The 23590-nt window shown below is 42.6% G+C and overlaps 4 protein-coding genes across 4 annotated transcripts; 2 read left to right on the forward strand and 2 right to left on the reverse strand.

Annotated features, from left to right (window-relative positions):
* The first annotated feature begins 150 nt into the window (after window positions 1–150).
* Window positions 151–10490, forward strand: LOC117576926 (serine/arginine repetitive matrix protein 2). Its single transcript, XM_034262069.2, has 7 exons — window positions 151–1288; window positions 1992–4244; window positions 4473–8679; window positions 8870–8949; window positions 9230–9358; window positions 9427–9615; window positions 9690–10490. Exons 1-6 carry the CDS (start codon window positions 863–865, stop codon window positions 9586–9588), a joined length of 7257 nt encoding a protein of 2418 aa, XP_034117960.2. The 5' UTR covers window positions 151–862; the 3' UTR covers window positions 9589–9615; window positions 9690–10490.
* Window positions 10491–10579: 89 nt separating this feature from the next.
* LOC117576927 (dihydropyrimidinase-like) lies at window positions 10580–16352 on the reverse strand. The gene is made up of 10 exons (XM_034262070.2): window positions 16257–16352; window positions 16024–16176; window positions 15831–15971; window positions 15720–15769; window positions 14448–14722; window positions 14239–14385; window positions 13460–13683; window positions 13162–13397; window positions 11237–11710; window positions 10580–11173 (listed from the first exon to the last, which is right to left on the reverse strand). Exons 2-10 carry the CDS (start codon window positions 16164–16166, stop codon window positions 11094–11096), a joined length of 1770 nt encoding a protein of 589 aa, XP_034117961.1. The 5' UTR covers window positions 16167–16176; window positions 16257–16352; the 3' UTR covers window positions 10580–11093.
* A 505-nt stretch (window positions 16353–16857) lies between these two features.
* Window positions 16858–19010, forward strand: LOC117573919 (beta-catenin-like protein 1). The gene is made up of 4 exons (XM_034257432.2): window positions 16858–16993; window positions 17061–18512; window positions 18574–18769; window positions 18834–19010. The coding sequence occupies exons 1-4, from the start codon at window positions 16964–16966 to the stop codon at window positions 18917–18919; spliced, it is 1764 nt and encodes a 587-aa protein (XP_034113323.2). The 5' UTR covers window positions 16858–16963; the 3' UTR covers window positions 18920–19010.
* LOC117573921 (succinate--CoA ligase [ADP-forming] subunit beta, mitochondrial) lies at window positions 18990–23549 on the reverse strand. The gene is made up of 9 exons (XM_034257435.2): window positions 23480–23549; window positions 23335–23424; window positions 22659–22762; window positions 21339–21491; window positions 21112–21274; window positions 20779–21043; window positions 20110–20534; window positions 19869–20038; window positions 18990–19165 (listed from the first exon to the last, which is right to left on the reverse strand). Exons 2-9 carry the CDS (start codon window positions 23401–23403, stop codon window positions 19135–19137), a joined length of 1380 nt encoding a protein of 459 aa, XP_034113326.1. The 5' UTR covers window positions 23404–23424; window positions 23480–23549; the 3' UTR covers window positions 18990–19134.
* Between the last annotated feature and the right edge of the window lie 41 nt (window positions 23550–23590).

Consider the following 23590-nt stretch of genomic DNA (forward strand, 5'->3'; position numbering starts at 1 on the left):
TTTTCTCTGCTCCAGAATGTGCGAAGTGATTTAAAACTACGTTTTCTTAATAATGTAATATATATTTTCCAATAAATTGGTCACACATTTTCGAAAATGCCATTTTATATCGATAATTATATTAAAGGTCTATCGAAATTTTCATACAAACGGGATGGCACTGTCGTAAAATTAGAAGTTTTCAATATATTTAATTTGCGAAATTTCTACAAATAGTTTAACAATATGCATCTTGACTACCAATATTGGATAATCCTTGTGACTATCGATGAATGAATTTATTTACGATAGTGGCCAAAGACGATAAATTCTTTAGTTGGAATCGCAATGTTTCTGTGTGCGTAAATAATTGTAAGAAAAAAATTGTTTGCTCAATTTTAAGCGCTAGAAAATCCCAAATAGTTGCTCATTAAACAAATGTTTGATAGCACTACAACGCGAGCTCTGTTTATATTCGTCGTACAAATAAAAAATGCAAACTTTTTGTGAATAGTTAAAATTCAATAGTTTTGAAAGTGCTGCAAATTGTCAATAGTTTGACAAGCACTGCGGTTCGAAAAACAGTTTCAGACGCCGTCGTCATGTTGATGCGAACCGATTACAATAGCTTATTCGAAAAAACATATCGATAGGTTTGCGTAAGCGCAGCCAACTTAACATAATATGTAGTTGCGAAGAAGTAGAAAAATCGTATATATGAACAAGGAGTAAAAGTCGAAAATAAACATAGAATACATGCAAATGCACGATTATAATACGCGAAACAAGTGGAGCCAATCAAGCGGAAAATTGTAAATAAATTTAAAGTCATTAAAAAGCAAACACACAACCACAACAGCAGCATTTACGGCGTTGCATCAGCATGTCGGATTCCGGCGACTGCAGCGATGCAGAAGAGATGAATCAGCCGTCTTGCAGCAGGAATAATAATAATAATAATGCGTCGAACGAGCGCGAGAAACGTAATCGACGCATCATCATGCGCATCGAAGTGAACGATGCCGATGACACGGACTCCTTCTCGAGCAACAGTGACAGTGAAACCACTAGCAACTCCCCTTCTCCCTCTGCTGCTGCCCCATCCGTGAGCGTCGATGTTGTTGACCTTGCGTCGCGGCCATCATGCGCATCAATGTATCAACAGCAGCAGCAACGTCGCAGCAATCGGTTGAACGCTCGGGAGGATGTCACTTCCAATGGGGCGACGAGAAGATCGGCGCGACAAGTAAGACGACGTCGCCAGTTAGACAACGATGATGCGCAGAATGGCGTCTCTAGCGGCAGCGAAGTAAGTACCATGACTGCTAATAAGATTCAGCAAAGTGGATAAAGCATATATATTCTTATTGTCGTGTCTGTTCATCATAGAGACAATAGATGAAACTATAATTTTTGTGGAAAAAACTTGTTAAGTGTTCACGGAGTTTAAGTTTGCTACTACCCGCTCCAATATACAATATTTGAGTTAAAGTATTAAATTTTGGAGCATTCACCAATAACAATCATTCGAAGATTTCTGAAAATTTGCTAACTGTCGGTCAACAAATTTACAGCAGCTTTGTGTAATGCTAAATTTAATAGTTTTTTTTTAATTTATTTATTTTGTTACTGGTTAGGTGAACAGTCTTTAAAAAGAACTTTAGTGGCAATATTAATATTATCTTGGAAACAATTCATTTTTAATATTAATACATTCGGCTTTCAGCATCCATCGAATAAAAAATTAATAAATAAAATAGAGAATTACAAAAACTCCACTGAATAATAAAGACGAATTATTAAGTACTCATTTTAAATAGTCTAGGCCAAAATTAAAAAAAAAAAAACTCCCTATCGGGCGTATAATATGTACTATCAAAGTAACAGCCCTATAGCTCTTACCACAATTACTCAGTACAGTATTGAATTATATGCTTATCTTTCATTGTCTTCCTATTTCATTGATTGTTGCAATATTTGACTAATTAAATATTTTTCTATTTATCCCTTAGATTGAAGAGCGCAACACGCGAACGCGCCGCTTGAGAGTCAACGTATCGGAGGACGAAGCCCAAAGCGATACAAAGAAGTCAAGAACAACAGCAGCGGAAGATCTCGATGCCGGTGCCAATTCGGATAGCAGCAACAGCAGCAGCAATGAGCTGCTCGAGAAATGCCCCATCTGCCTGCTCACATTTCGCCAGCAGGAGATCGGCAAACCGGGCACTTGCGAGCACTTGTATTGCGCCGTCTGTATCGAGGCGTGGGCTAAGAATGTCAAGACCTGCCCCATTGACCGCATCGAATTCGATCGCATCATTGTGCTCGACAATTACGAGCGTCGTCAAGTGGTGCGCGAGATACGCGTCGATTTAACAAGTTCACACAAAGAGCTTATTCTCGACGAGGACGATGAGGATGGCGCTGCCGCTGATGGGGGTGAGGAGGTCACAAATTGTGAGATATGCAATCGGCCGGATCGTGAAGATATTATGCTGTTGTGCGACAGTTGTAATCAGGGATATCACATGGATTGCTTGGATCCGCCGCTATTCCTAATACCCGAAGGTTCCTGGTACTGTGACAACTGCATTGACTCCCAGGACGAGAACGATGACGAAGCGCTCGAGTTGGCTGAGGATCTGCACACACTATACGAGGACTTGCGTGGCATGGGGCTGCCCGACACACGGTTGCGTGTGCGTCAAGTGCAACAACCGCGCATATTGCGCACACGGCAGAACGAACGCATTCGCGCCGCCGTCTTGCGGCACACACGCACCAGCTCCTCCAACACCTCCACCACGACCACAACAACGACGACCACAAGACGCAATCGCAGCAGCACGACAACGCGCACCACACGCACGACTAGCAGCAGCACCACAACGCGCACCAGACGTGGCACACAGCAAAGACGCTCGCGACGACGCACACGACATCGGACCTTCGTGGTGGAGTATGATCTCAACAATTTCGATGAGAAGTTTGCGACCAAGACGAGCAAAAAGGTCATACGACGTCGCCGCAAACGCAAATCCACGCGACGCAGTCGCTCCACAGCAGCAGCTGCTGCCAGCGATGGAGTGCGAATGACGGCCAGCAGACGGCTGGCGGAGCAGTTGGGTGTTAAGCTGGACGCGGCTCATGGCTCGCATTTGGGTGGTGGCAATGCCTCGAGCTTTTCGCTCTTTGGCGGGGCCAACGATTTGGAATACTTTTCGGACAGTGACGAGGGAGCCGTCGGCGGCAATTTGGCAAGTGGCGGCGGAGGCGCAGCAACTGCTGTGCAATCTGTGGGACGTATTGCTGGCTTGGGCTCGCAACGCAATCGTAAAGCTTTGCTGATGGGAAAATCCCGAACATCGACGGCGACAGCAACGGCTGCAGCTGGCGATGTGCTGAGCAGTATTTTGGATATGCAGGATCGTTGGCATGGCGCCACACGCAATCTGAGCAAGGTGCACATCAATGCCGATGGCAGTCTCAATCTGCCGCCACAGCGCAACACCTCAGCAACGGTGGCGAGTAAAGCCAGCAGCAGCGAGATTACAGAGGCGCCGCTGTATCAACGCGGCGGCGCTGGACCTAATTTCGGACGAGGCGGTGGAGGAGGTGGCAACTACAATAATCGCTACAGTGGCGGCGGTGGTAACAACAATAGAAACAATTATCAAGGTGGTGGTGGAGGAGGAGGTGGCGGAAGTGGAGGAAATGCAGCAAGTGGCAATCAGTATCAGCGGCACTCTGGCGATAACAGCTCCAATAATGCCTCCTCAACCGGTAACACAAACTTTACGCCCTTCAACATACGCTTTAACACGCCCAACCAACAGCAGCAACAAAATCAACAACAGCAGCAACAACAACAGCAGCAGCAACAGCAACGTAATCAGCCTGCAACCCGCCAATCCCCGTTTAACTCGACCGCCAGCTCAGTGCACAGCAGCTTCCCACAGCAGCCACAACGTCAGCCACTCTTCGGTGGTCTGCCGGCGCCCATAAATGCGCCAGTGTCGCTGGCGCCCCGCATCTCGATGCCAGCGGTGTTATCGGTGCCACCGCCACCGGCGCCGCCGCCCAATCTCTCCTGGAACAGTTCGCTGTTTAAATTGAATGCGGACTATGCGAACAAAACTACAGCGGATAAGGACGACGAGGATGACGACGACAACTGTCCAAATTTCTCGATATATTCGCAAGAATCGCAAGCAGTCGCTACGGAAATGTTTGCACCACAAACGGCTGCGAAAAGCGCCGACAAGGTATGTCCCCATCATCCTTTGTAGCATTATGAAAAATGGCAAGCTGTCCGAAAGTAAATTGGGTGGGGTTAAAGAGCTAGACTAGAGAGCGAGAGCTAGAGGAAGAGCAAGACCAGAGATCGATGTTCTACCATTCCTCAGTTAGCTTATCCTTCTTGGCATACTAACCGTGATTTGTTATTTCTTCTTTCTTTCAATTTCACCAACTATATTTTCCACTTACCTCAGGATGACGACGAAATGAATGAAGATTTAGTTCAATTAGACGATGACGATGACATACCACTGCCTCCCGAGCCGCCAGCGCAAGTCGATAAACCCGCCACTGCAAGTGGAAACGACACCGCTGGCAGCGATCTCTACGAGCCAGAGAATCCCACAGATGAGCCCGATGACGATGACGCCGACGAGCGCAATGATGATGAACAGCAGGGTGCTGTTGCTGCCAAAGAGGCAGACAAAGGTGAAAAAGGTGACAACGAGGCAATGACTGCAGCTGCCAAAGAAACCGCCGCCACGGCCGCTGATGATGATGATCAGACGAAGACGCGCAGTACGCCAAGTCCCACGCCCAAGGATGCACGCACTGCGGATCGAGGTAAAGGCGTCTTGGAGCTGTACGATGATAGCGATTGGGAGGAACTCGAGATCGATAGACCTAAGGAGTTTGAAAAGGCGCTCGCTGAGGAGTCAACAACTCCAAAGCGACCAGCGAACGAACCTGCTGCCAATGAAGAAGATACTGCGGCTGGAGGTGCAGCCGCATCAACATCAGCGAAGAATTCAAGCAGCGAATCTGATCCCGATCGTTCCTATACACCGTGTCTGGATGAGAAGACGCTGGAAGAAGAGGCAGCTGCCGCAGGGCAGCCGCAAGAAAAGCGCGACGAGAGTCAGCAAGCCGATGCTAAGAAGAGTGATGCGAAAAAGTCCTTGGCGGACAAGGATAAAGAGAAGGAAAAGGACGCCGATGAGCAGCAGAAGCGTGCCGATGGCATTGGCGCCGAACTCATCTCCGAGGACGAGAACTTGACGAACGAGCATGAAGCCAAACGACGCAGTCGCAGTCGAAGTCGCAGCAGGAGTCGCAGTCGGCACCGCGGCAATGACGCCTCGAAATCGAAGCGCAGCTCAAAGCGCGGTGGCAAGGAGAATGCCGAGACATTCAAAAAGGTAGGCAAGCGGCGAAAGGATCGCAACTATCGTGGCGACAAGCAGCAGGATCGCAGCCGCTCCCGCCGACGCTCGGGCGGCTCACGCAGCTGCAGTCGCAGCCGCAGTCGAACGCCTCGCAGCCGATCGCCGCGCAGTCGCAGTCCACAGCAGCACCAACGTAGTCGCAGTCTCAGCAAGCGTCGACGCCACAGTCGCTCTAAGTCGTACTCGCGCTCCCGCAGCAACTCGGGTGGACGACAGCGATCCACGTACCGTGGACGTGACTTTGCCACCCGTGGTGGCGGATTTGTGCGCGGTCGTGGTGGTGCGCGTTACAGCTATCGCAATCAGCCGTATCAGAGTCGCAGCAGCTATCAGCAATCCTCCTATTCACAGCAGCCACAGTCGCAGTCCTATTCGCAATCCTACTCCAATCAGGGACAGCAACAGGGTCAATACAGCAACTCCCAACAGCAGCAGCAGCAGTACTATCAGCGTCCCAAGCGCCGCGAGCTGCCGCGCTACGATGTGCGCAACGTGGTCAGCGCCTCGCGTCACCAGCAAAAGGATCGCTATGGACGCGATGCGACGCGTGGCGCACGCAGTCGCTCCCTGAGCTTTGAGCGTCGCCAGGCATCGCGCAGTTACTCGCGCAGCTCGTCGCGCTCGCCCAGCGTACGCTCTGCATCTCCAAAACGTTTCCGCAGTTTCAGCATATCGCCCTCTCCTCCCGCCGCTGGTTTAGCTGGCCATCATCATCCGCATCAGCATCATCACCAGGAGGCGGGCATGCGCCGTCGCTCCGTATCGCCCATTGGGCGACGCTTTAATCGTTCGCCATCGACGTCGCAACCACCGGCTTTAGCCATGCACCAGCTGCATCCACGCAGCAACAGCGGCATCTCATTGCGCTCACGTTCACGAACGCCAGCACGCATAAATGGTGGACGCAATCTGTCGGGCGGTGGCGCAGTGGGCGGGGGCAAGCATTCGCCGGCGTATTCGCCTCGGTATACGCCGCGCTTGAGTCGCAGTCGCAGTCGCTCAAAGTCGCCGCGCAAGAAGAAGAAAAAGAAGGGCGACAAGAAGAAGAAGAGCAAGAAGCGTGCCGCCAGCAGCAGCCCGGTGGGACGCCATCGTCGCATCTCACGGCAGCGTGATCCCTTCGACGATGACGACGACGATTTCCTCGCACCGCAGTTAAGCAAGAAATCAAAGAAATCGCTGGTGGGCATGGGCGCAACACACTGGTCGCCATCGCCTACGCCCAGTTTATCGGGAGAGCCGCATATGAATTTCATGGGCGACAAGCCCGGCTCGTGGACACCGCCATTGGGAACGCCAAGAGGCGGCGCACCTGGAGCTCACTATGGAGCGGAGATCTCGTCGCGACGCAGCTTGACGCCCGTGCTGGGCAAGAAGGTGAAGACGAAGCGCGGGGACAAGAGCAAGAAGAAAAAGAAGCCGTTGGAGAAGCGCAAGGAGAAGAAACGCAAGCGCCACACAATGACACCTGAACCGATGCCATCAAAGGAGGTCTTTGCCTCGGGCAACAACATACTCGTTAGTGTTAGCTTCAACAAGGAGGCGACGAACAGCAATACTGCCTTGGCTGGCACGGCACAACAGCAGCCACAACAGACGGTGGTTACACTGCCACCGACACGGGATGAGTTCCTCATTAATCGGCGCACCAGCATCGATCGCCTCAACACCAACAACAGCAGCAGCAACAACAACAGCAGCAGTGCGAGCAATAGCAAAAAATCGAAACGCAAACGCAAGAAACTCGATGCGAAACCGGTGGCCATCATCGATCTGGAGCGTTCGCCATTCCAAGTGCATCAGGAGCCCGCCGACGTTATTGTGCTCACTGACAGCGAGGATGCCAACGATACGCAGCTGCACTTGCGACGCGAGCGACGACGCAGCAGCGCCGCCTCGACGGCAACTGATCAGCATCAGTTGATGCGCGAGAACGGGCAGCTTGAGAAGACGCCGCCAGCGGATTGCCTGGAGACCATCATGGAGACGTCGTACGAAACGTTGACGCAGACAACGGGACCAAAGACGCCGCCGGAACCGCATCTGGTCAAGTTCAATTTACCCGCCAAAAAGCAGCACAAGGTGCGCAACAATCCGTTGCATGACGATGCCGACGATATACACTCGGCCGATGACATGGACACCGGCTGTTCCATGCGGAATGCCGTCGACAGCGAACCCCAGCAGCCGCATGTCAACGATGGCCTAATCTCAGCGCAAAAAATTGGGCCCAATACGCCGCCAGAGTCGGGCCCCTGTTCGCCAGATGCCTACGATCCGTTTGAGCCGACAAAATCGCCATCGTTGTCGCCACGTTCGCCAACGCCGACGCCAGCGCAAAGTCTCGAGCCGTTGGGCGGTGCTGGCAGCAGTGCCAGTGGGGACAAGATCGAGGCACAGCAGCAACAACAGCAGCAGAAGCACAACAACAGCGATGAGCTGGATGTGAGTGTAAGCAACACATCGAATTTGTCCAGCGCCAGCAATCCGAGCAATACGCAAGCGAATGCGAATTCGAGTGGTGTCATCAATCCCGTCGATCTGGTGATGGCGCTGATGAGCAAACCGAACAGCGGCAGCCTGCAGCAGGAGTTGGGCAACAAGTCCTGCGATGTTAGCGCCTCTGTTGCCTCCACTCAGTATCTCAACAGCACCACGCTGAGCAACACGTTGGCGGTATCGTCGTCCGCGTGTGTGGCTGCTGATGACAAACCACCTGCGGATAACTCAAACACCATCACTGTGCTCTCGAATGTGCTGCTTTCAAGCAGCACCGTTGTGTCCTCCTCATCCTCCGCGCAGCATATACCCGTCATATCAAGTCCACCAGCGAGCACGCTCAGCCGCAAGCTGCCCAAGACGGCCGGCGGCAGCGTGGCCAGCAGCAGCAGCGGCATGGCAACGAGTAGCGCCACATTGCGCAACGGCAACACGGCTGCAACTGGTGGAGGTGGCGCAGCTGGATTGGATGACTCTTTCAACATGGACATTGAGAGTCCTTACTCACCGGGCTCCGCAGACTATGAGGATTTGTTTGAGCCGCCTCCAGATAGTAATGCTGCGGGCGCCATCAGGCGCTCCAAGGGCAGCGGCAAAGCGGAGATGTTCGACAATCTGTTTGGCAGCAGTTCGCCTGTGGGACAAACGCGACACTCGTCGCGTTTCAATAATGCTGGTGGCCGAAAGCAGCAGCGAGGCAACAACAGCAAAGCCGAGCGTAAATCGAAAGCTAAAGGTGGGTGACTCTGTTAATTAATCTTTTTGATTTCGAGATACAGGAGAAATGCCAAGAACAATTCTAGCACTTTGTTAAACCCAATTTTAATTTGCTTAAAGGCAGCTCTGTTCACTTGTTTGCCATTTTTCTCCCATTTCCAATATTTGATCGCATTTTAAATAACAATCAATTCTCATTGCGATTGCAGGCGGCAAAGCGACTGAGGACCATGGCAAACTATACGATGACGTGCCCAGTTCAGCCGTAGATTTGCAAAACAAGGATAGGGTAAGTAAATCACATATACAAACATACAATATGTTTAATTTCTATTGAACTAAATTATGAGCAAAAAATGAATTATTTCCGTGAAAGTTTAGTAAATTTGCATACACGAATCGATAATGGTTTAAAAGCGCCTCTTAACTCCTATTGTATTATATCGGTAGTACTTACAAATTTTGTTTTTAAATTGTCAATGATACAATTTCATTAAAAATTGTAATTGTTTATATATCACAAAGTGATATTTTCAAAGCATATTTTAATAAATTTCGTTCTTTCACAGTTTTTGTGCAAGTTGAATCGCCAAGAACGCGTTGTGGAGGAAGTGAAACTGGTATTAAAACCGCATTTCAACAAAAAGGTGATTACAAAGGAGGATTACAAGGATATTATGCGACGCGCTGTACCCAAAGTAAGCGAACTCATCAATCCGCTTCCATTTAGCAAATTGACTAATTCATTTTCTATTGTATCTTTCAGATTTGTCACAGTCGCTCTGGTGAAATCAATCCACATAAAATCAAAAATCTAATTGATGCGTATGTCAAGAAATTCCGCGCTAAGCACAAGAAGTTGAGTGTGCTGAATACGGGACAAGTGAGCAGCGCCGTTAAGTGTGCCGCATATTTAAAGAAGCTATAAGCAAACGAAGGGCGAAGGTGGGGGGCGGTAGGTAGACAAATATTGATTTGATCCCAATGACGTTGTTATTAATGCGTATTTTTTGTGTTTCCTCATGACAGCGTTTTCTTAACAAATCACGCAACATCGTTTAACGGCCGCATGCATTCCTACGCCTCTATCAATCACATCAATCGCCACCCGTAAGCGCAAATACATAGAAAACAGATACAGAAAAGAAGAATTGTCTTTGCTATTGAAGTTTAGTTCTTAAGTCAATTTTAGGTTACATTACGAATGATTTTAGTATTTAAGCCAATTCAGAAGTGAAAATAGGTCATAAGCAGTAAAAGTCTTTATCAACTCCCTTCTCCTTCTTTGCTTTTTTCGTTTCTTTTAGCCCACCAGAATTACGCAAACAGTTCAATTAAATATAACTCATGGAAATTAGTTGATTAGTTTTGTTTATTCATATATGGCTTTTATAATGATTATAATACTGTTTTGCAAGAATGAAGAAATGTAAGTAGAAGTTAGGCTGGCGGGCAAAACAAAATACACAATGTATTTTAGCTCTGATAAGTTAATCAAATCGATTACAATTAAATTATTACTTCACCCAATACATACATATGTCTCGCCACACACTCACACACCTTCACCTATGTATGCTTTAGTTGAGATGCAGCAGATGATATTTTAACATATTACATTTATTATTATCTCTATTGACCAATTTTGAAATTTGTGTTAAATATTTTACGCATAACTACCGTCAACTCCTCAAGTAGATGACATACTTAGGTGTATTTTATTCGCAACGGAATAATAAATGTATATTGTTCAACCAACCAATATGAATGTAATTATGTATCCAGCATAAATGTATATTATAATATCTATATTGATTTAATATATAATATAAATGTACTAGAATGAAACTCTTGATTCTTCATAGTTTGTCAATCATAACTTTTAAATAAAGAGTGCATAACTATAACTTAACATTAAATCAAAACAATACATTTTGTTTTTTCTTTGTTTTTCGGAAATTGTGGATGTTAATATGCCATTCTCGATTTTTTCAATTATTATCTTTTGAAAAATTACAAATATTGAACATTTTACGCTCAAAGATTAAGTTATCTTATGAAATCGGTGGATTGGTTATGAAGGCTTTTAAGCTCTGACTACGAAGTGTTTTTTAGATAATCCCTTAAATTGACGTCTGACTGCAGCACAATTCTCGTATAAATAATCGGACAAAATTCCTCTTTTGTTGAAAAGGATAAATGCTGTGAACACATTGTTTAAGTGAATCGACATTAACTTGATTCAATTTAAAAAGATTCTTAACTTTTGCTAAATATAAATTTCAGCTAAATCAGTCTGATTGGGCTACAAATTAATGGCAGATATATGAATGAAATATTATAATACTATTGAAGCTAAGTATATAAATCTAAGCTATAATGATCTATGAATCGTCGAGCATTGTGCGAGTTTCATTCCATCTTTTCTGGAATTTACCAAAATCCGGAAGATTTACCGCCAGGAGGATTCTTTACTTTAATGCTGGATCGCACTCCCGAGTTATCGAGTTCCTCTGTAATAAATAAATTTAATGAACTCGATAAACGTGCGATTGTTGTTTTACGCTGTAGCTCACCGCTAATTGAAAATGATGATTCCTGCAAATCACGCTTGCCATCGACACGGCCGCGATTTGAGGGAGTGCTGCAAATAGAACCCTCTCCTGGCATCGGTAAATTGCCAGCGATCATTGCTGAGATGGGCTCATGTGCCGGTATTTGAATGTCTAGCTCTGCAAACTTTTTACTCAAGCCACCATTATGATATTCCTCTTGAGGTGGCTCCTCAGTTGGCTGCACTTTTCCCTCGATAATGTCATAGACAAACGGCGGACGCACTGCCATCGGTATAAAGCGACCAAATCCTTCGGCTACACGCACCACGCCATTCTCCGCACTGACGCGTCCACGCACCAGGACACATTCCGGAACACCGTGCACAGTCATGCCCTCGAAAATATTGTAGTCGCTAGCATGGTGATGGGTTGCTTTGGAAATGGTGCGCGTGGCCTGCGGATTCCATATGACCAGATCAGCATCCGAGCCAACCGCTGGAAAAAATTAAAGACAGAAAATTATCATAAATGTGACTGTTTTATAGTTTTGTGAAATAATGATAGAAGTATAAGTAAAGTGAATTAAATATTCTAATAGAAGATAATATTTCTATCATTATACCCGCTACCCATAGGGTAGAAGGGTATTATAACTTTGTGCCGGCAGGAAATGTATGTAACAGGTAGAAGGAGGCATCTCCGACCCTATAAAGTATATATATTCTTGATCAGCGTCAACAGCCGAGACGATATAGCCATGTCCGTCTGTCTGTCTGTCCGTCTGTGTGTCTGTCCGTCCGTCCGTATGAACACCTAGATCTCAGAGACTATAAGAGATAGAGCTATAATTTTTTTTCGACAGCATTTGTTATGTTTGCACGCAGATCAAGTTTATTTCAAATTTTTGCCACGCCCACTTCCGCCCCCGCAAATCAAAAAAAATTGAATAACAAGCGAAATTTTAAAGCTAGAGTTGCGAATTTTGGTATATACTATAATTACTATAGTAGTTATGATTCCTGAAAATTTGGTTGCGATCAGATAAAAATTGTCGAAGTTATTAAAGAAATACTTTTGTATGGGCAAAAACGCCTACTTACTAGGGGTCTTATATGCCTTGGCTGACAATCTGGTATATTGTGCCGTCTATGGTATATTTTGAATGCGATACTATATCGATATACCACATATACCATTTTGTATATTTTTTTAGTATTTTTGCAGTATATTTGGTATATTTTGAGAATAATACCGCAAAATATATTGCTTTTATTCAAAATGGGGTAGCGGGTATCTCACAGTCGAGTACACTCGACTGTAGCTTTCTTACTTGTTTTATTGTAGTTTAGTGTAAAATAGTGAAATAATAAGATATGTTTCAATCAAATCTCTAAATAGGAATATATATTGAAGTTTAGAAGTATGTAATGTATTAAACAAGAATTTAAAATTTTATGGTGGTAATCACGACATCGAGCTTAGTTATACGATTTAATCGAATCCATCTGTCTGTCAGTTCAAACACTGCGAGATAACATATATTATAACTTTGTGCCGGCAGGAAATGTAAGTAACAGAAATAAGGAGGCCCTATAAAATATCCAACTGAGTCGATCTAGCCATGTGCGTCTGTCCGTCTGTCTGTCTGTCCGTATGAACACCTAGATCTCAGATTCTAAAAGAGATAGAGCTCTCAATTTTTTTCGACTGTAGATTTCTTACTTGTTTTTTAATGTGATGTTAGAAAATTTCAATTAAATATTGTCTTCAGCACATAAAATTGGGTTAAAATCAGAAAACACATATTATATAATATATTGATTTTATGTATGTTGGATAAAAACACTATTTACTTTACATAATTCTATTCTTCAAAACTAACTTCAATGCTAGGAGTTTTCAGACATCAAAGTAATTTTATAATTTAAAATGATTTCCATACGTACCAATGCGCCCTTTTTGTGGATAAATATTAAAGATTTTAGCTGCATTTGTGCTGGTCACTGCAACGAATCTGCATGGATCGAGCAGTCCTTGATGTACTCCTTTCTCCCACATCAGCGACATGCGATCCTCGGCGCCATTAACGCCATTTGGAATTTTGGTAAAATCCCCTGAACCAGCTTCCTTTTGGCTCTTGTTAAAAGTGCAGTTATCGCTGCCAGTTACTTGCAAATCATCGCTGTACAAAAGAATTAAATTATTGTTCACAAATCGTAGAGTTAAACTAAAAATAATACTTACTAAGCCAAGGATTTCATAAGTTGCCTGGGTGTTTCGGGAGACATGCGAATGGGTGGGCTGGTAATAAAATAGATACGCTCCGATTTGCGCACTCCATTCATGCTAAGTCCAATGGATCTGGCCAAGGTCTCGCCAAAGACACAATAGCCACTGCGTCGAGCACGACCCAGAATTTCAGCAGAGGATTTGCTGGTGACACCGGCCACATACAAAGGGGTTTTCATCTAAATATGTAAACTTAGTTATTGGTATTCTTTGAATTATTTATATAAAAAGCGTTGTGGAAAGTCAAAGTTAAATTAATAATGCGATGCTTTAAGCTAAGTTACATCAGATGCTTTAATGTCTGCAAGTGATCCAACACTAAAATCTACGTAAAACTGGCCATTATTATCTAAATAATAATCAAAAAGAATAGCTATTGTTGAACCTCCGCTAATAATAAAAGTTATTTCCTTAGAACGAAATTTGTATTTGAGTGTTTATTCAATATTAATTGTAAACCTTATTAGTTATATACATATGTACATATGAAGGTTGTTGAAGACTGACACTATTCCAAATACACTATTCCGTTGTACAAATATTTCTTCAGAAAATATAATAATAAACCTAAGCGGGTCTCTAGCAAAATTTTCTTCTAAGATTGGTTAATATGATTTCATGCTATACGATTTTACACACTTTGCTATGTCTTCTTTAAAGCGATCAAAATTTCAAACGCTCTATCTACTTGGGTATAAATATACTTCTAAATCCTTTACACAATACCAACTCACCTGATGAGCCAAAGTGCAGGCACGAAAAACAGCCTCCGCCTCAACTTCTTCCTGGCGAGAGAGTTCATGACCCTCAGGTCCTCGAATACCTTCGGCTAATAAATTCTTCGTGTTCTTAGCGATAATCTCGCCATTTTCAGCATGAACCTATGGATAATAACTTTAAAACAATGCAGTTTATAAGGTCTTATAGATTTTTAGAGCCTTACCATTGCCACACCATTAAGGCTGCGAATCTTTTCGAGTACATCTAAGAGTTCCGAATCGTTCAACATGTAGACACCTTTGTCCGCCATGAACATCTTAAGCGAGTTGACACCCAGTTCCTTGCATAGTATGGCAACCTCTTCAGACACAGACTTAGACCACCAGGTGATGCCCACATGGAGACCATAATCACAGCAGACTTTCGGATCTGCCCAGCTACGCCACTTGTCATAGGCCTCCACCAAGGATTCATGTTTCTTGGGCAGCACACAGTCAACTAATAAAAAAGAATGTTTCCCAATATTTAGAGGCTCATAAAGGTACAATAAAAATAAATTCAATAAAATATTCTTTGAAGTGTTTATTACTTGTAAGTTGAAAAAAATGTTTGTACAATTTTAATTAAATAAACAAATAATAATAATTAAACAATAACTATAATACAATAATATTAAAATGTAAACCCTTATAAATAAGATTTTTCTTTACTAAGATAGCAATTTAAAAAATCACAAAAAAAGATTATTGATTGGCTTTGTAGAAAACAAGTAAGAAAGTTACAGTCGAGTGTGCTCGACTGTGAGATACCCGCTACCCAATTTTAATAAGGGCAAAATATTGCGGTATTATTTTCAAAATATACCGAAAATATTTAAAAATACTAAAAATACACCAAATGGTATGTTTGGTATATCGAGATAGTACACCATTCAAAATATACCATAGACGGCACAATGTACCAAATTGTCGGCCAAAGCAAGTTAGACCCCTAGTAAGTAGGCGTTTTTGCCCATACAAAAGTATTTCTTTAATAACTTCCACAATTTTTATCTGATCGCAACCAACTTTTCAGGAATCATAACTACTATAGTAATTATAGTATATAGCAACTCTAGCTTTAAATTTACGCTTGTTATTCGATTTTTTTGATTTGCGGGGGCGGAAGTGGGCGTGGCAAAATTTTGAAACAAACTTGATCTGCGTGCAAATATAACAAATGCTGTCGAAAAAAAATTATAGCTCTATCTCTTATAGTCTCTGAGATCTAGGTGTTCATACGGACGGACGGACAGACTCACAGACGGACAGACGGACATGGCTATATCGTCTCGGCTGTTGACGCTGATCAAGAATATATATACTTTATAGGGTCTGAGATGCCTCGTTTTACCTGTTACATACATTTCCTGCCGGCACAAAGTTATAATACCCTTCTACCCTATGGGTAGCGGGTATAAAAATAAATTTCATTTCAATCTTAGATTATCACTTACTTATCATAGTTGTGCCTCCGGCAACAGCCGCTTTGGTGCCGCGGTAAAAGCTGTCGAACAATTATATGAAATGAATACAATGCCAGGAATTGGCGAGGGTGAAATACTTACTCATCCACAGCGACAGTGTCGCCCACAGGGCGTTGCATATGTGTATGAGGGTCAATACCCCCCGGCAAAATCAACCGTCCTGTTGCATCGATGGTGCGCACACCTCCGGGAATTGTAATCTCACTTGCCGGTCCCACAAATCTGCAAACAGTTTTCTTAAAGTGTTTTCACTCAACACTAATAATTTTCGTACTTAATAATGCCATCCTCAATGTACACGTCTGCCTTGAAGCTTCTGTCGTGATTCACAATTTCGCCGTTTCGAATGTAAACTCGATTCTGGGCGCTCTGCAAATGAATGGGCACTTTTTTAACGGGTTTCGGGCTCTCTGACATGGTTGGATCTCTGTTTTAAGGAAGTTGCATTGGCACAGCTTAAATTATTAATGAACTTTAGATAAATAGATTTATTGAATTGACACAAACCCTTGTTTTTTCAATTTCGTAAATCCGTGACTGTTAATGAACCGTTTAGTTGTAAAGACTTGAACTGTGTGGGGCTCGACCCTAAAGCGATTTGAAAACAACCCTTAACCACACCTCGATTAAAGCATCTCTTCAATACCCTCTGCGCATGTTATCCACACAGTAGAGTATGACAAAGTTTAGGAATCGAATTACAATTTTTTGCATATAATGTTTTTTATTGCATGCTAGAACATTTTTAATTATTAATTTATATTCATTGAATAGTTTTTTAATCTATATAATAATATGCATACATTAAGAGGCATAATAAATATGTTACCATATTTTAAATATGTTTTAAAATTTTGGCTATTGAATTAATGACCCGCCCAACATCTCATAAATATTAATTATCGAAAATTCTACTCTATTTCGTTATCGATATACACAATATTTACATTATCGATACAAATATCACTTAAACTAAAAATATGTTTTTATGAACTTTACTTCGCAGTGGACTTTACTAAGAAATCTTAATATAACATCATATATAATATTAAATATTGTAGGTCATGAATACATAGTTTATTTGATTGATAATCAACTCAACTATCGATAACAAAGCGTGAGCACATTTGTATTTAAAGCGCAGCGATATTTGCCATTATCGATGTGAGTTTTACCAGGTAGCGTTGATGTTTATACAATTTGCTGGCTGAATTATGGATATTGGGGAACTCTTGGCATTTAAGGTAAGTGGTGTTAACAAATAATATGAAAACCATTAAGAGTACTCATTATTGGCATCAATGGCAACAGCCCGAGCAGACACCAAAGCGACCGCATGAGGACGACGATGATTTCGCGCTGCCGGAGCCGGCGAGTGATATTGGAAAACGGGGCGGCGGCATCGATGAAAAGTCAAAGCGAATGCGTCGCATTGCAGACGCCAAGGAAACGGCCAACTACAGAAAGTCACATGACAGCAATGCGACTGGAGCGGGATCAGCCAATGGCAGTGCATTTGAGTTTGATCCCGAGCTCACAGAGGAGGAGCGTCTGAATATCTTAAAGTATGTTGAGAGCGAGGAAGCAGAGGGCGATGTGCTGGACGAACAAGGTCTGAAGAAGCTAATACTGGTGTTTGAGAAGCGCAATCTCAAGAACCAAGAGATGCGCATCAAATTCTCAGACAATCCCGAGAAATTCATGGACTCCGAGCTGGACTTACACACAGTCATTCAGGAACTAAAAGCTGTAGCCACAGTGCCAGATTTATACCCGCTGCTCGTGGAGCTGCATGGCCTCCACAGTCTACTGGAGCTGCTAGCGCATCAAAACACAGACATCGCAGTTGCCGTCGTTGATCTGCTCCAAGAGGTAACCGATGTGGATATTCTGGGTGAAAGCAACGAGGGTGCCGAGTCCTTGATCGACGCGTTGCGCAAGGAACAAATCTGTGCACTGCTGGTGCAGAATCTTGAGCGGCTCAACGAACAGGTAAAAGAGGAAGCCGATGGTGTGCACAATACACTGGCGATTGTCGAGAATTTAACGGAGATTGACGGAGAATTTGTGCGCGAGGCGGCGATACAAGGTCTGCTGGCCTGGATACTGAAACGTCTCAAAGGCAAATCGCCCTTTGATCCCAACAAACTGTATTGCAGTGAAATATTGTCCATCCTGATACAGACAGAGAACGATAATCGTTTGTTGCTCGGAACACTGGATGGCGTCGATGTATTACTGCAACAGTTGGCTGTCTACAAGCGTCACGATCCCGCCAGCAATGAGGAGCAAGAATACATGTCCAATTTGTTCAATTGCATGTGCTCGGCGCTGATGGCGCGCGAGAATCGCGATCGCTTCCTCAACGGCGAGGGATTGCAGCTGATGAATCTGATGCTCAGAGAAAAGAAGATGTCACGCAATGGTTCCCTGAAGGTGTTAGATCATGCCATGGCCGGCCAGGATGGACGTGAGAATTGCAATAAGTTCGTCGAGATTCTGGGACTGCGCACCATTTTTCCACTATTCATGAAGACGCCCAACCGTAACAAGCAGCGATTACTTTCAGTCGATGAGCATGAGGAGCATGTCTGCTCGGTGATTGCGTCGATGTTGCGCAACTGCAAGGGCACGCAAAGACAACGCATGCTGACTAAGTTCACGGAGAACGATCATGAGAAAGTCGATCGTCTGCTCGAGCTGCATCTTAAGTACTTGGCCAAAGTGGAAGCCATTGACAGAGAGATTGATCAGCAGCCAAAAGTAAGTTGAAATAGTATTCGACTAAATAGGAATGTATATATAGACATTTCTTTTGTTGCAGGATGCGGGCATCGATGAAGACGAGGAGGCGGAGAATAATTATATAAAACGCTTGACTGGCGGTCTGTTTACGTTGCAGCGCATCGATTACATCTTGCTGGAGGTCAGCGCCACCACAGAAACAGTCAAACAGCGAGTGTTACAAATTCTTAATTTGCGCAGCGCATCCATGAAAACCATCAGAAGCATTATGCGTGGTGAGTAGTTGATTTTTTTTTATTAGTATTAGATCTGTGCAATAATACATTCTTCAAATTTCAGAGTACGCTGGAAATCTGGGCGATGGCGACACCGACTGGCGGGAACAGGAACAGACACATATTCTATCTCTAGTCGATCGTTTTTGAGGCAATAACCCAACAACCAAACTTTCCCTACCACACGCAAATAGATAAATAAATTCGCACGTCCATCAAATTTGGATTATTTCAAACAGAACTTTAGTTTTAGTTTATTGGTAATTTTGGTCAGTTTCTTTGGAAAAGGGATCGAGGATCTAAGATCCTATTGGCGAATTTGACGTACATCTGGGGAATTCATGGTCTTTATATAGAAAATGCATTTACTCTTTCTTTGAATCATCTTTGCATTCTCTGGGGAAAAAATATTAATTATTGGAATTTGAAACAGAAATTGGAATCGATGCTAAAAAATGTTTTTGTAATAAATACAAGATAAAGAAGCTGAAAAGCATTAAAAGCAATTTCTACAGTTTGTTGATGTTGTGGTTGAATTTTTAATTTAAAGCAAACTAACTTAAAATAGCATAATACACTTTTCGTCTTACCACTTTTCAAGCAGTTTGCATTTCAATAAATTAAATGAGTTTTTGCAATAATCACGTTGACATTAGACCAGTTTGTTTCAGTTTTGGACATTTACTAGTTATTATTTTGTAAAGTTTCGTGCTAATAACAATACATTTGTTTTTACGCTTACAATGTTTCACAGGTGCAAAAAACTCTCAACTCTTAGGATTATTCGAAATTATAATATTTAGTTAATATGTAACACACTCTGGTTTGACCAAAGACAAAAAATATTCTACAATCATGGTGTTACTCCATTCACAAAAAAGGTCAATAAAATTTTTGCAAAAATGTTCAATTCTTTGAAAGCGAATACGAATATCTCTCTCTAACTACGAAGCGATGAGTTTTAGTTGTAATTGTAGTTTATGTAAATTGTATCTAACTTGTTGAGTAAATGTTTTTGTGTTCTATGTATTGGGCTCTAATATGGTTGACTTAGCCATTTATCGAGTTTGATGTTGTTCTGTTATTATTATTGATCTACTTCTGTGCATCGGGAATCTCGAAGTTCACATCCATATTCATCTCACGCGCCAGCTTGACAATTTGTGCCAAGTGGACAGCCATATCGGCAGCCTTATCCAAATCATCACGAGCCAGAATTTTCAAACCCGACGAACGAATCAGATCGCGGGCTTCCTTCACCTTGGTGCCCTGCAAACGAATAATAGTTTCATATATTTAAGTTAATTTACAAAATGATCTTTAATTATTAGCTAACTCACCTGCAGACGCACAACAATGGGCAAGTTCAGGTTCAGATCCTTGGCGGCAGCAATAATACCCTCGGCAATGACATCGCAACGCATAATGCCGCCGAAAATGTTGACCAATAAGCACATTACTTTCTTGTCGGAGGTAATGATTTTGAAAGCGGCCTTCACAGCCTCTGCGGTGGCACCACCGCCCACATCAAGGAAATTGGCTGGCTCGCCGCCGTATAACTTGATGATATCCATGGTGGCCATAGCCAGACCAGCGCCGTTCACCATGCACCCAATGGTACCATCGAGAGCAATGTAATTCAAATTGTATTTGGCTGCCTCAACCTCCTTGGGATCCTCTTGGGTCCAGTCCCGCATGCTAAACAGCTCCTTTTGACGGAACTCGGCATTATCGTCGAAACGCAGCTTGGCATCGAGGGCAAAGACTATAAAACAAGGCAAAACATAATAACATGTCAAAAATAATGTCTTTCAAGTATTAATGCAGTACTTACAGCCTTTAAAGATTCAACAAACATCAACAGAGATAGCATTAGTTTGAACACATGAATACAAAAAAGTTAAGCAAAACAATGGATGAGATGAAGAGTTAGTTCATTAGTTAAACGACAATGAAGAGTTAGTTTGATTTGTTATAACGATGAGATTGCAGCAACAATTGCAACTTACAGCCAGACATGGCATCCTCGGCATAGGGATTGATCTCAACCAGAAGAGCATCCTTCTCCACAAACAGCTTGTACATGTTGAGCAGCATTTGAATGTGCTCATCGGCATTATCGTTCAGTCCAACTTTTTCGACTATTCTCGCCGCCTGTTCCTTAGTGAGACCGCTGGCAATATCGATGGGTTCGTAGATGATGGCATCGGGACTAGATGCGGCCACTTCCTCAATGTCAACACCGCCCTCCTTGGATGCAATCAAAACTGGACCCTGCACAAGAAAACAAACAAACAAACAAAAGTAATAATTGTGCTTTATCAATGAGTCGTTTTACTCACGTTGAAAGCACGCTCCATCATGACGGCAAAGTAGAACTCGCGACGTGGGAATTTACGCTCGGCAACCATGACCTTCTTACAAAGTCGACCGGCAGCGCCAGTTTGCTTGGTAATCAGCAGCTGATCAATCATCTTGCCGGCGAGATCTTCTGCCGTCTCCGGACTGGAATAGAGGACAAAAGCAGGTCATTAAGGTAGTAATAAATTTCAAAATAATTTCGACTCACTTGTAGACAACGCGGACACCGCCCTTGAGTCCATTCTTGAAGGTTCCCTTGCCACGTCCACCGGCAAGAACCTGCGCCTTCAGCACCAGATTATCTGTTTTCAACTTTGTAGCAATCTCGCCGGCTTCCTTGCCATTCTTTGCGACGGCAAATCTGCAAAACACCAATTGAGTCATCGTTTAATAATTTGCGAAGCAATTTTAAAGTCCATTTGGATTTTTATGACCCACTGAACCGCAATACCAAGAGTTTATGACTGATAAAGCGGCACAGCGTCAGCAACACTTTATCAAATCCAGCACACAATCCAAAGTCTTTTTTGGCACATCAGCTGAGTGAGCGAATTTCGTTAAAGTTAATCATTTCATTCAAACGCTAGCAATCTATTCTAATTTTATACAGACGAGCTCATTAATGTCTGGGTTCCGTTTAGTAAAAATGTTATCAGGATTAATACCCATTTAACCCTTGAAGCAGGTGAAACTTTCTTAAATCAAAAAATATTTATTAATAATATATTATATATTATATATATATAAATCTCCATTTTCGATTGTGGTGCGATGGAACTAATGATAAGGTTTTTTAAAAACAGGTTATTAATCTATTTGTACTTATTTGTTTTATTTAGAAAGTGACAATTTGTTAGAAAGCTTTTTCTAAAATTTAACCGATAATGGTGTACAAAACTTTCATAAAAATTAAATTAATCAAAATGGATTCAATGATGAATTTGTCCACACTTGACAAAAATTCTAAATATAACAATTAATAAATACTAATAATACTAATACTAATACTAATACTTAAGTTAGAAAACTAGATCTCACACTTTTTACATAAATATGTATTTACTGAGATTTATTTCTTTAAAGTTCATCTTTCGGTTCGTAATTATATAAAAAGATTATGTATATTAGTTTTGTATTAATTATAATTATAAACAAAATCCTATTTGAACCATCGCTTATACTGGAGCATAAGAAACCTGCCTCAAATATTCTATCATTATATCTCATTGAGATAAATAAAATATATATATATATTTCAACTTGTCTAGCATATATGCCATTTGATTATAAATGCTCTACGACTAACACCTTTGCTCCCTACAATCTATAATGTATACATACATATATAGTTTACTTTAAAGACAGACCGTTATCAGCGCTATCATCAGCTGTTTGCTGATCTGAACATGCAGCAATATTAATGCAAATCAATTCCGGATTTGTTTACACATACTTTTGCTATTCAAAGTCCAATAAGAAGACATTGGTTGAACTTTGGACTATATGTACATATTTGATGTGAACTTACCGGGGAGTTGGGATGTTGCTTTCGTTAAGCAAAGTGTATGAGACATGTTCTTGCACATTGAGGTTTCTCGTCTGCTGCAGTCCAATGGGAGCGTAGCTGAGGATCTGTTAACAAAAAATTCCAATTATCGAAAAAGTCACGAGCTTCGAAAAAATAAAATCAAAAACAAAACAAATGACGCATAGCATATGTATGTAGTATACATTTGTTGGAGTGGGTCACAAAAAACGAAACGAGATTTGCAATCGAAGCGTCGCCATAACGGTGTTTTAACCGAGATGATAATCAAATCTAATTCGCGTAGATTTGGTTGGTTTAATTAGTGGGCTCGACAGCAACAGTTGACATTGCCATCCCATTGATAAAAGAAACCCACATAGCCGCTATTTGGCGGCTTTCAAGGTCTTATTTTTATCATCTCACATTGACAAGAATTGCGTCACACACACATACACAATTGATATTCATATGTACGCTTGTATGTGTTTCTGTAGAGTACAACAAAACGGATCGAAAATATCGCCGCTAGTCAGGTGGCTACTCTCTCTCTTTCTAATGAGTGAGCGAACGAGAGGCGCAACCTTGTCACATTGTTGTTGCCGTCTGCAGCTTTTTGCAATTATGTAAAATGTACGACTAATTTTCATGCATTTTTGAAACGTTGCACTGCGCTTACCTTTGCAACTGCCTTGGGTCTTACTGATTCGATGAGTGTACTGCCAGTACGTGCCAAAAACGAAGCCATTTTGGACTGTAATGTATCAAACTAATCTGAAATTTGCTGGAACTTATTTTCCACACACAAATAAAATCATACTCACTCACTTGCCAGCTAAAATACAATTGTCAAATTGTTATCGATTTCTTTATATTTAGTATTTTTGTGCGGTCGCACAGTTTCAAACAGCTGACTGAGATTGTTATCGATACAC

This window comes from Drosophila albomicans, chromosome 2R (assembly GCF_009650485.2).
Source record: "Drosophila albomicans strain 15112-1751.03 chromosome 2R, ASM965048v2, whole genome shotgun sequence".
NCBI classification, from domain to species: domain Eukaryota; kingdom Metazoa; phylum Arthropoda; class Insecta; order Diptera; family Drosophilidae; genus Drosophila; species Drosophila albomicans.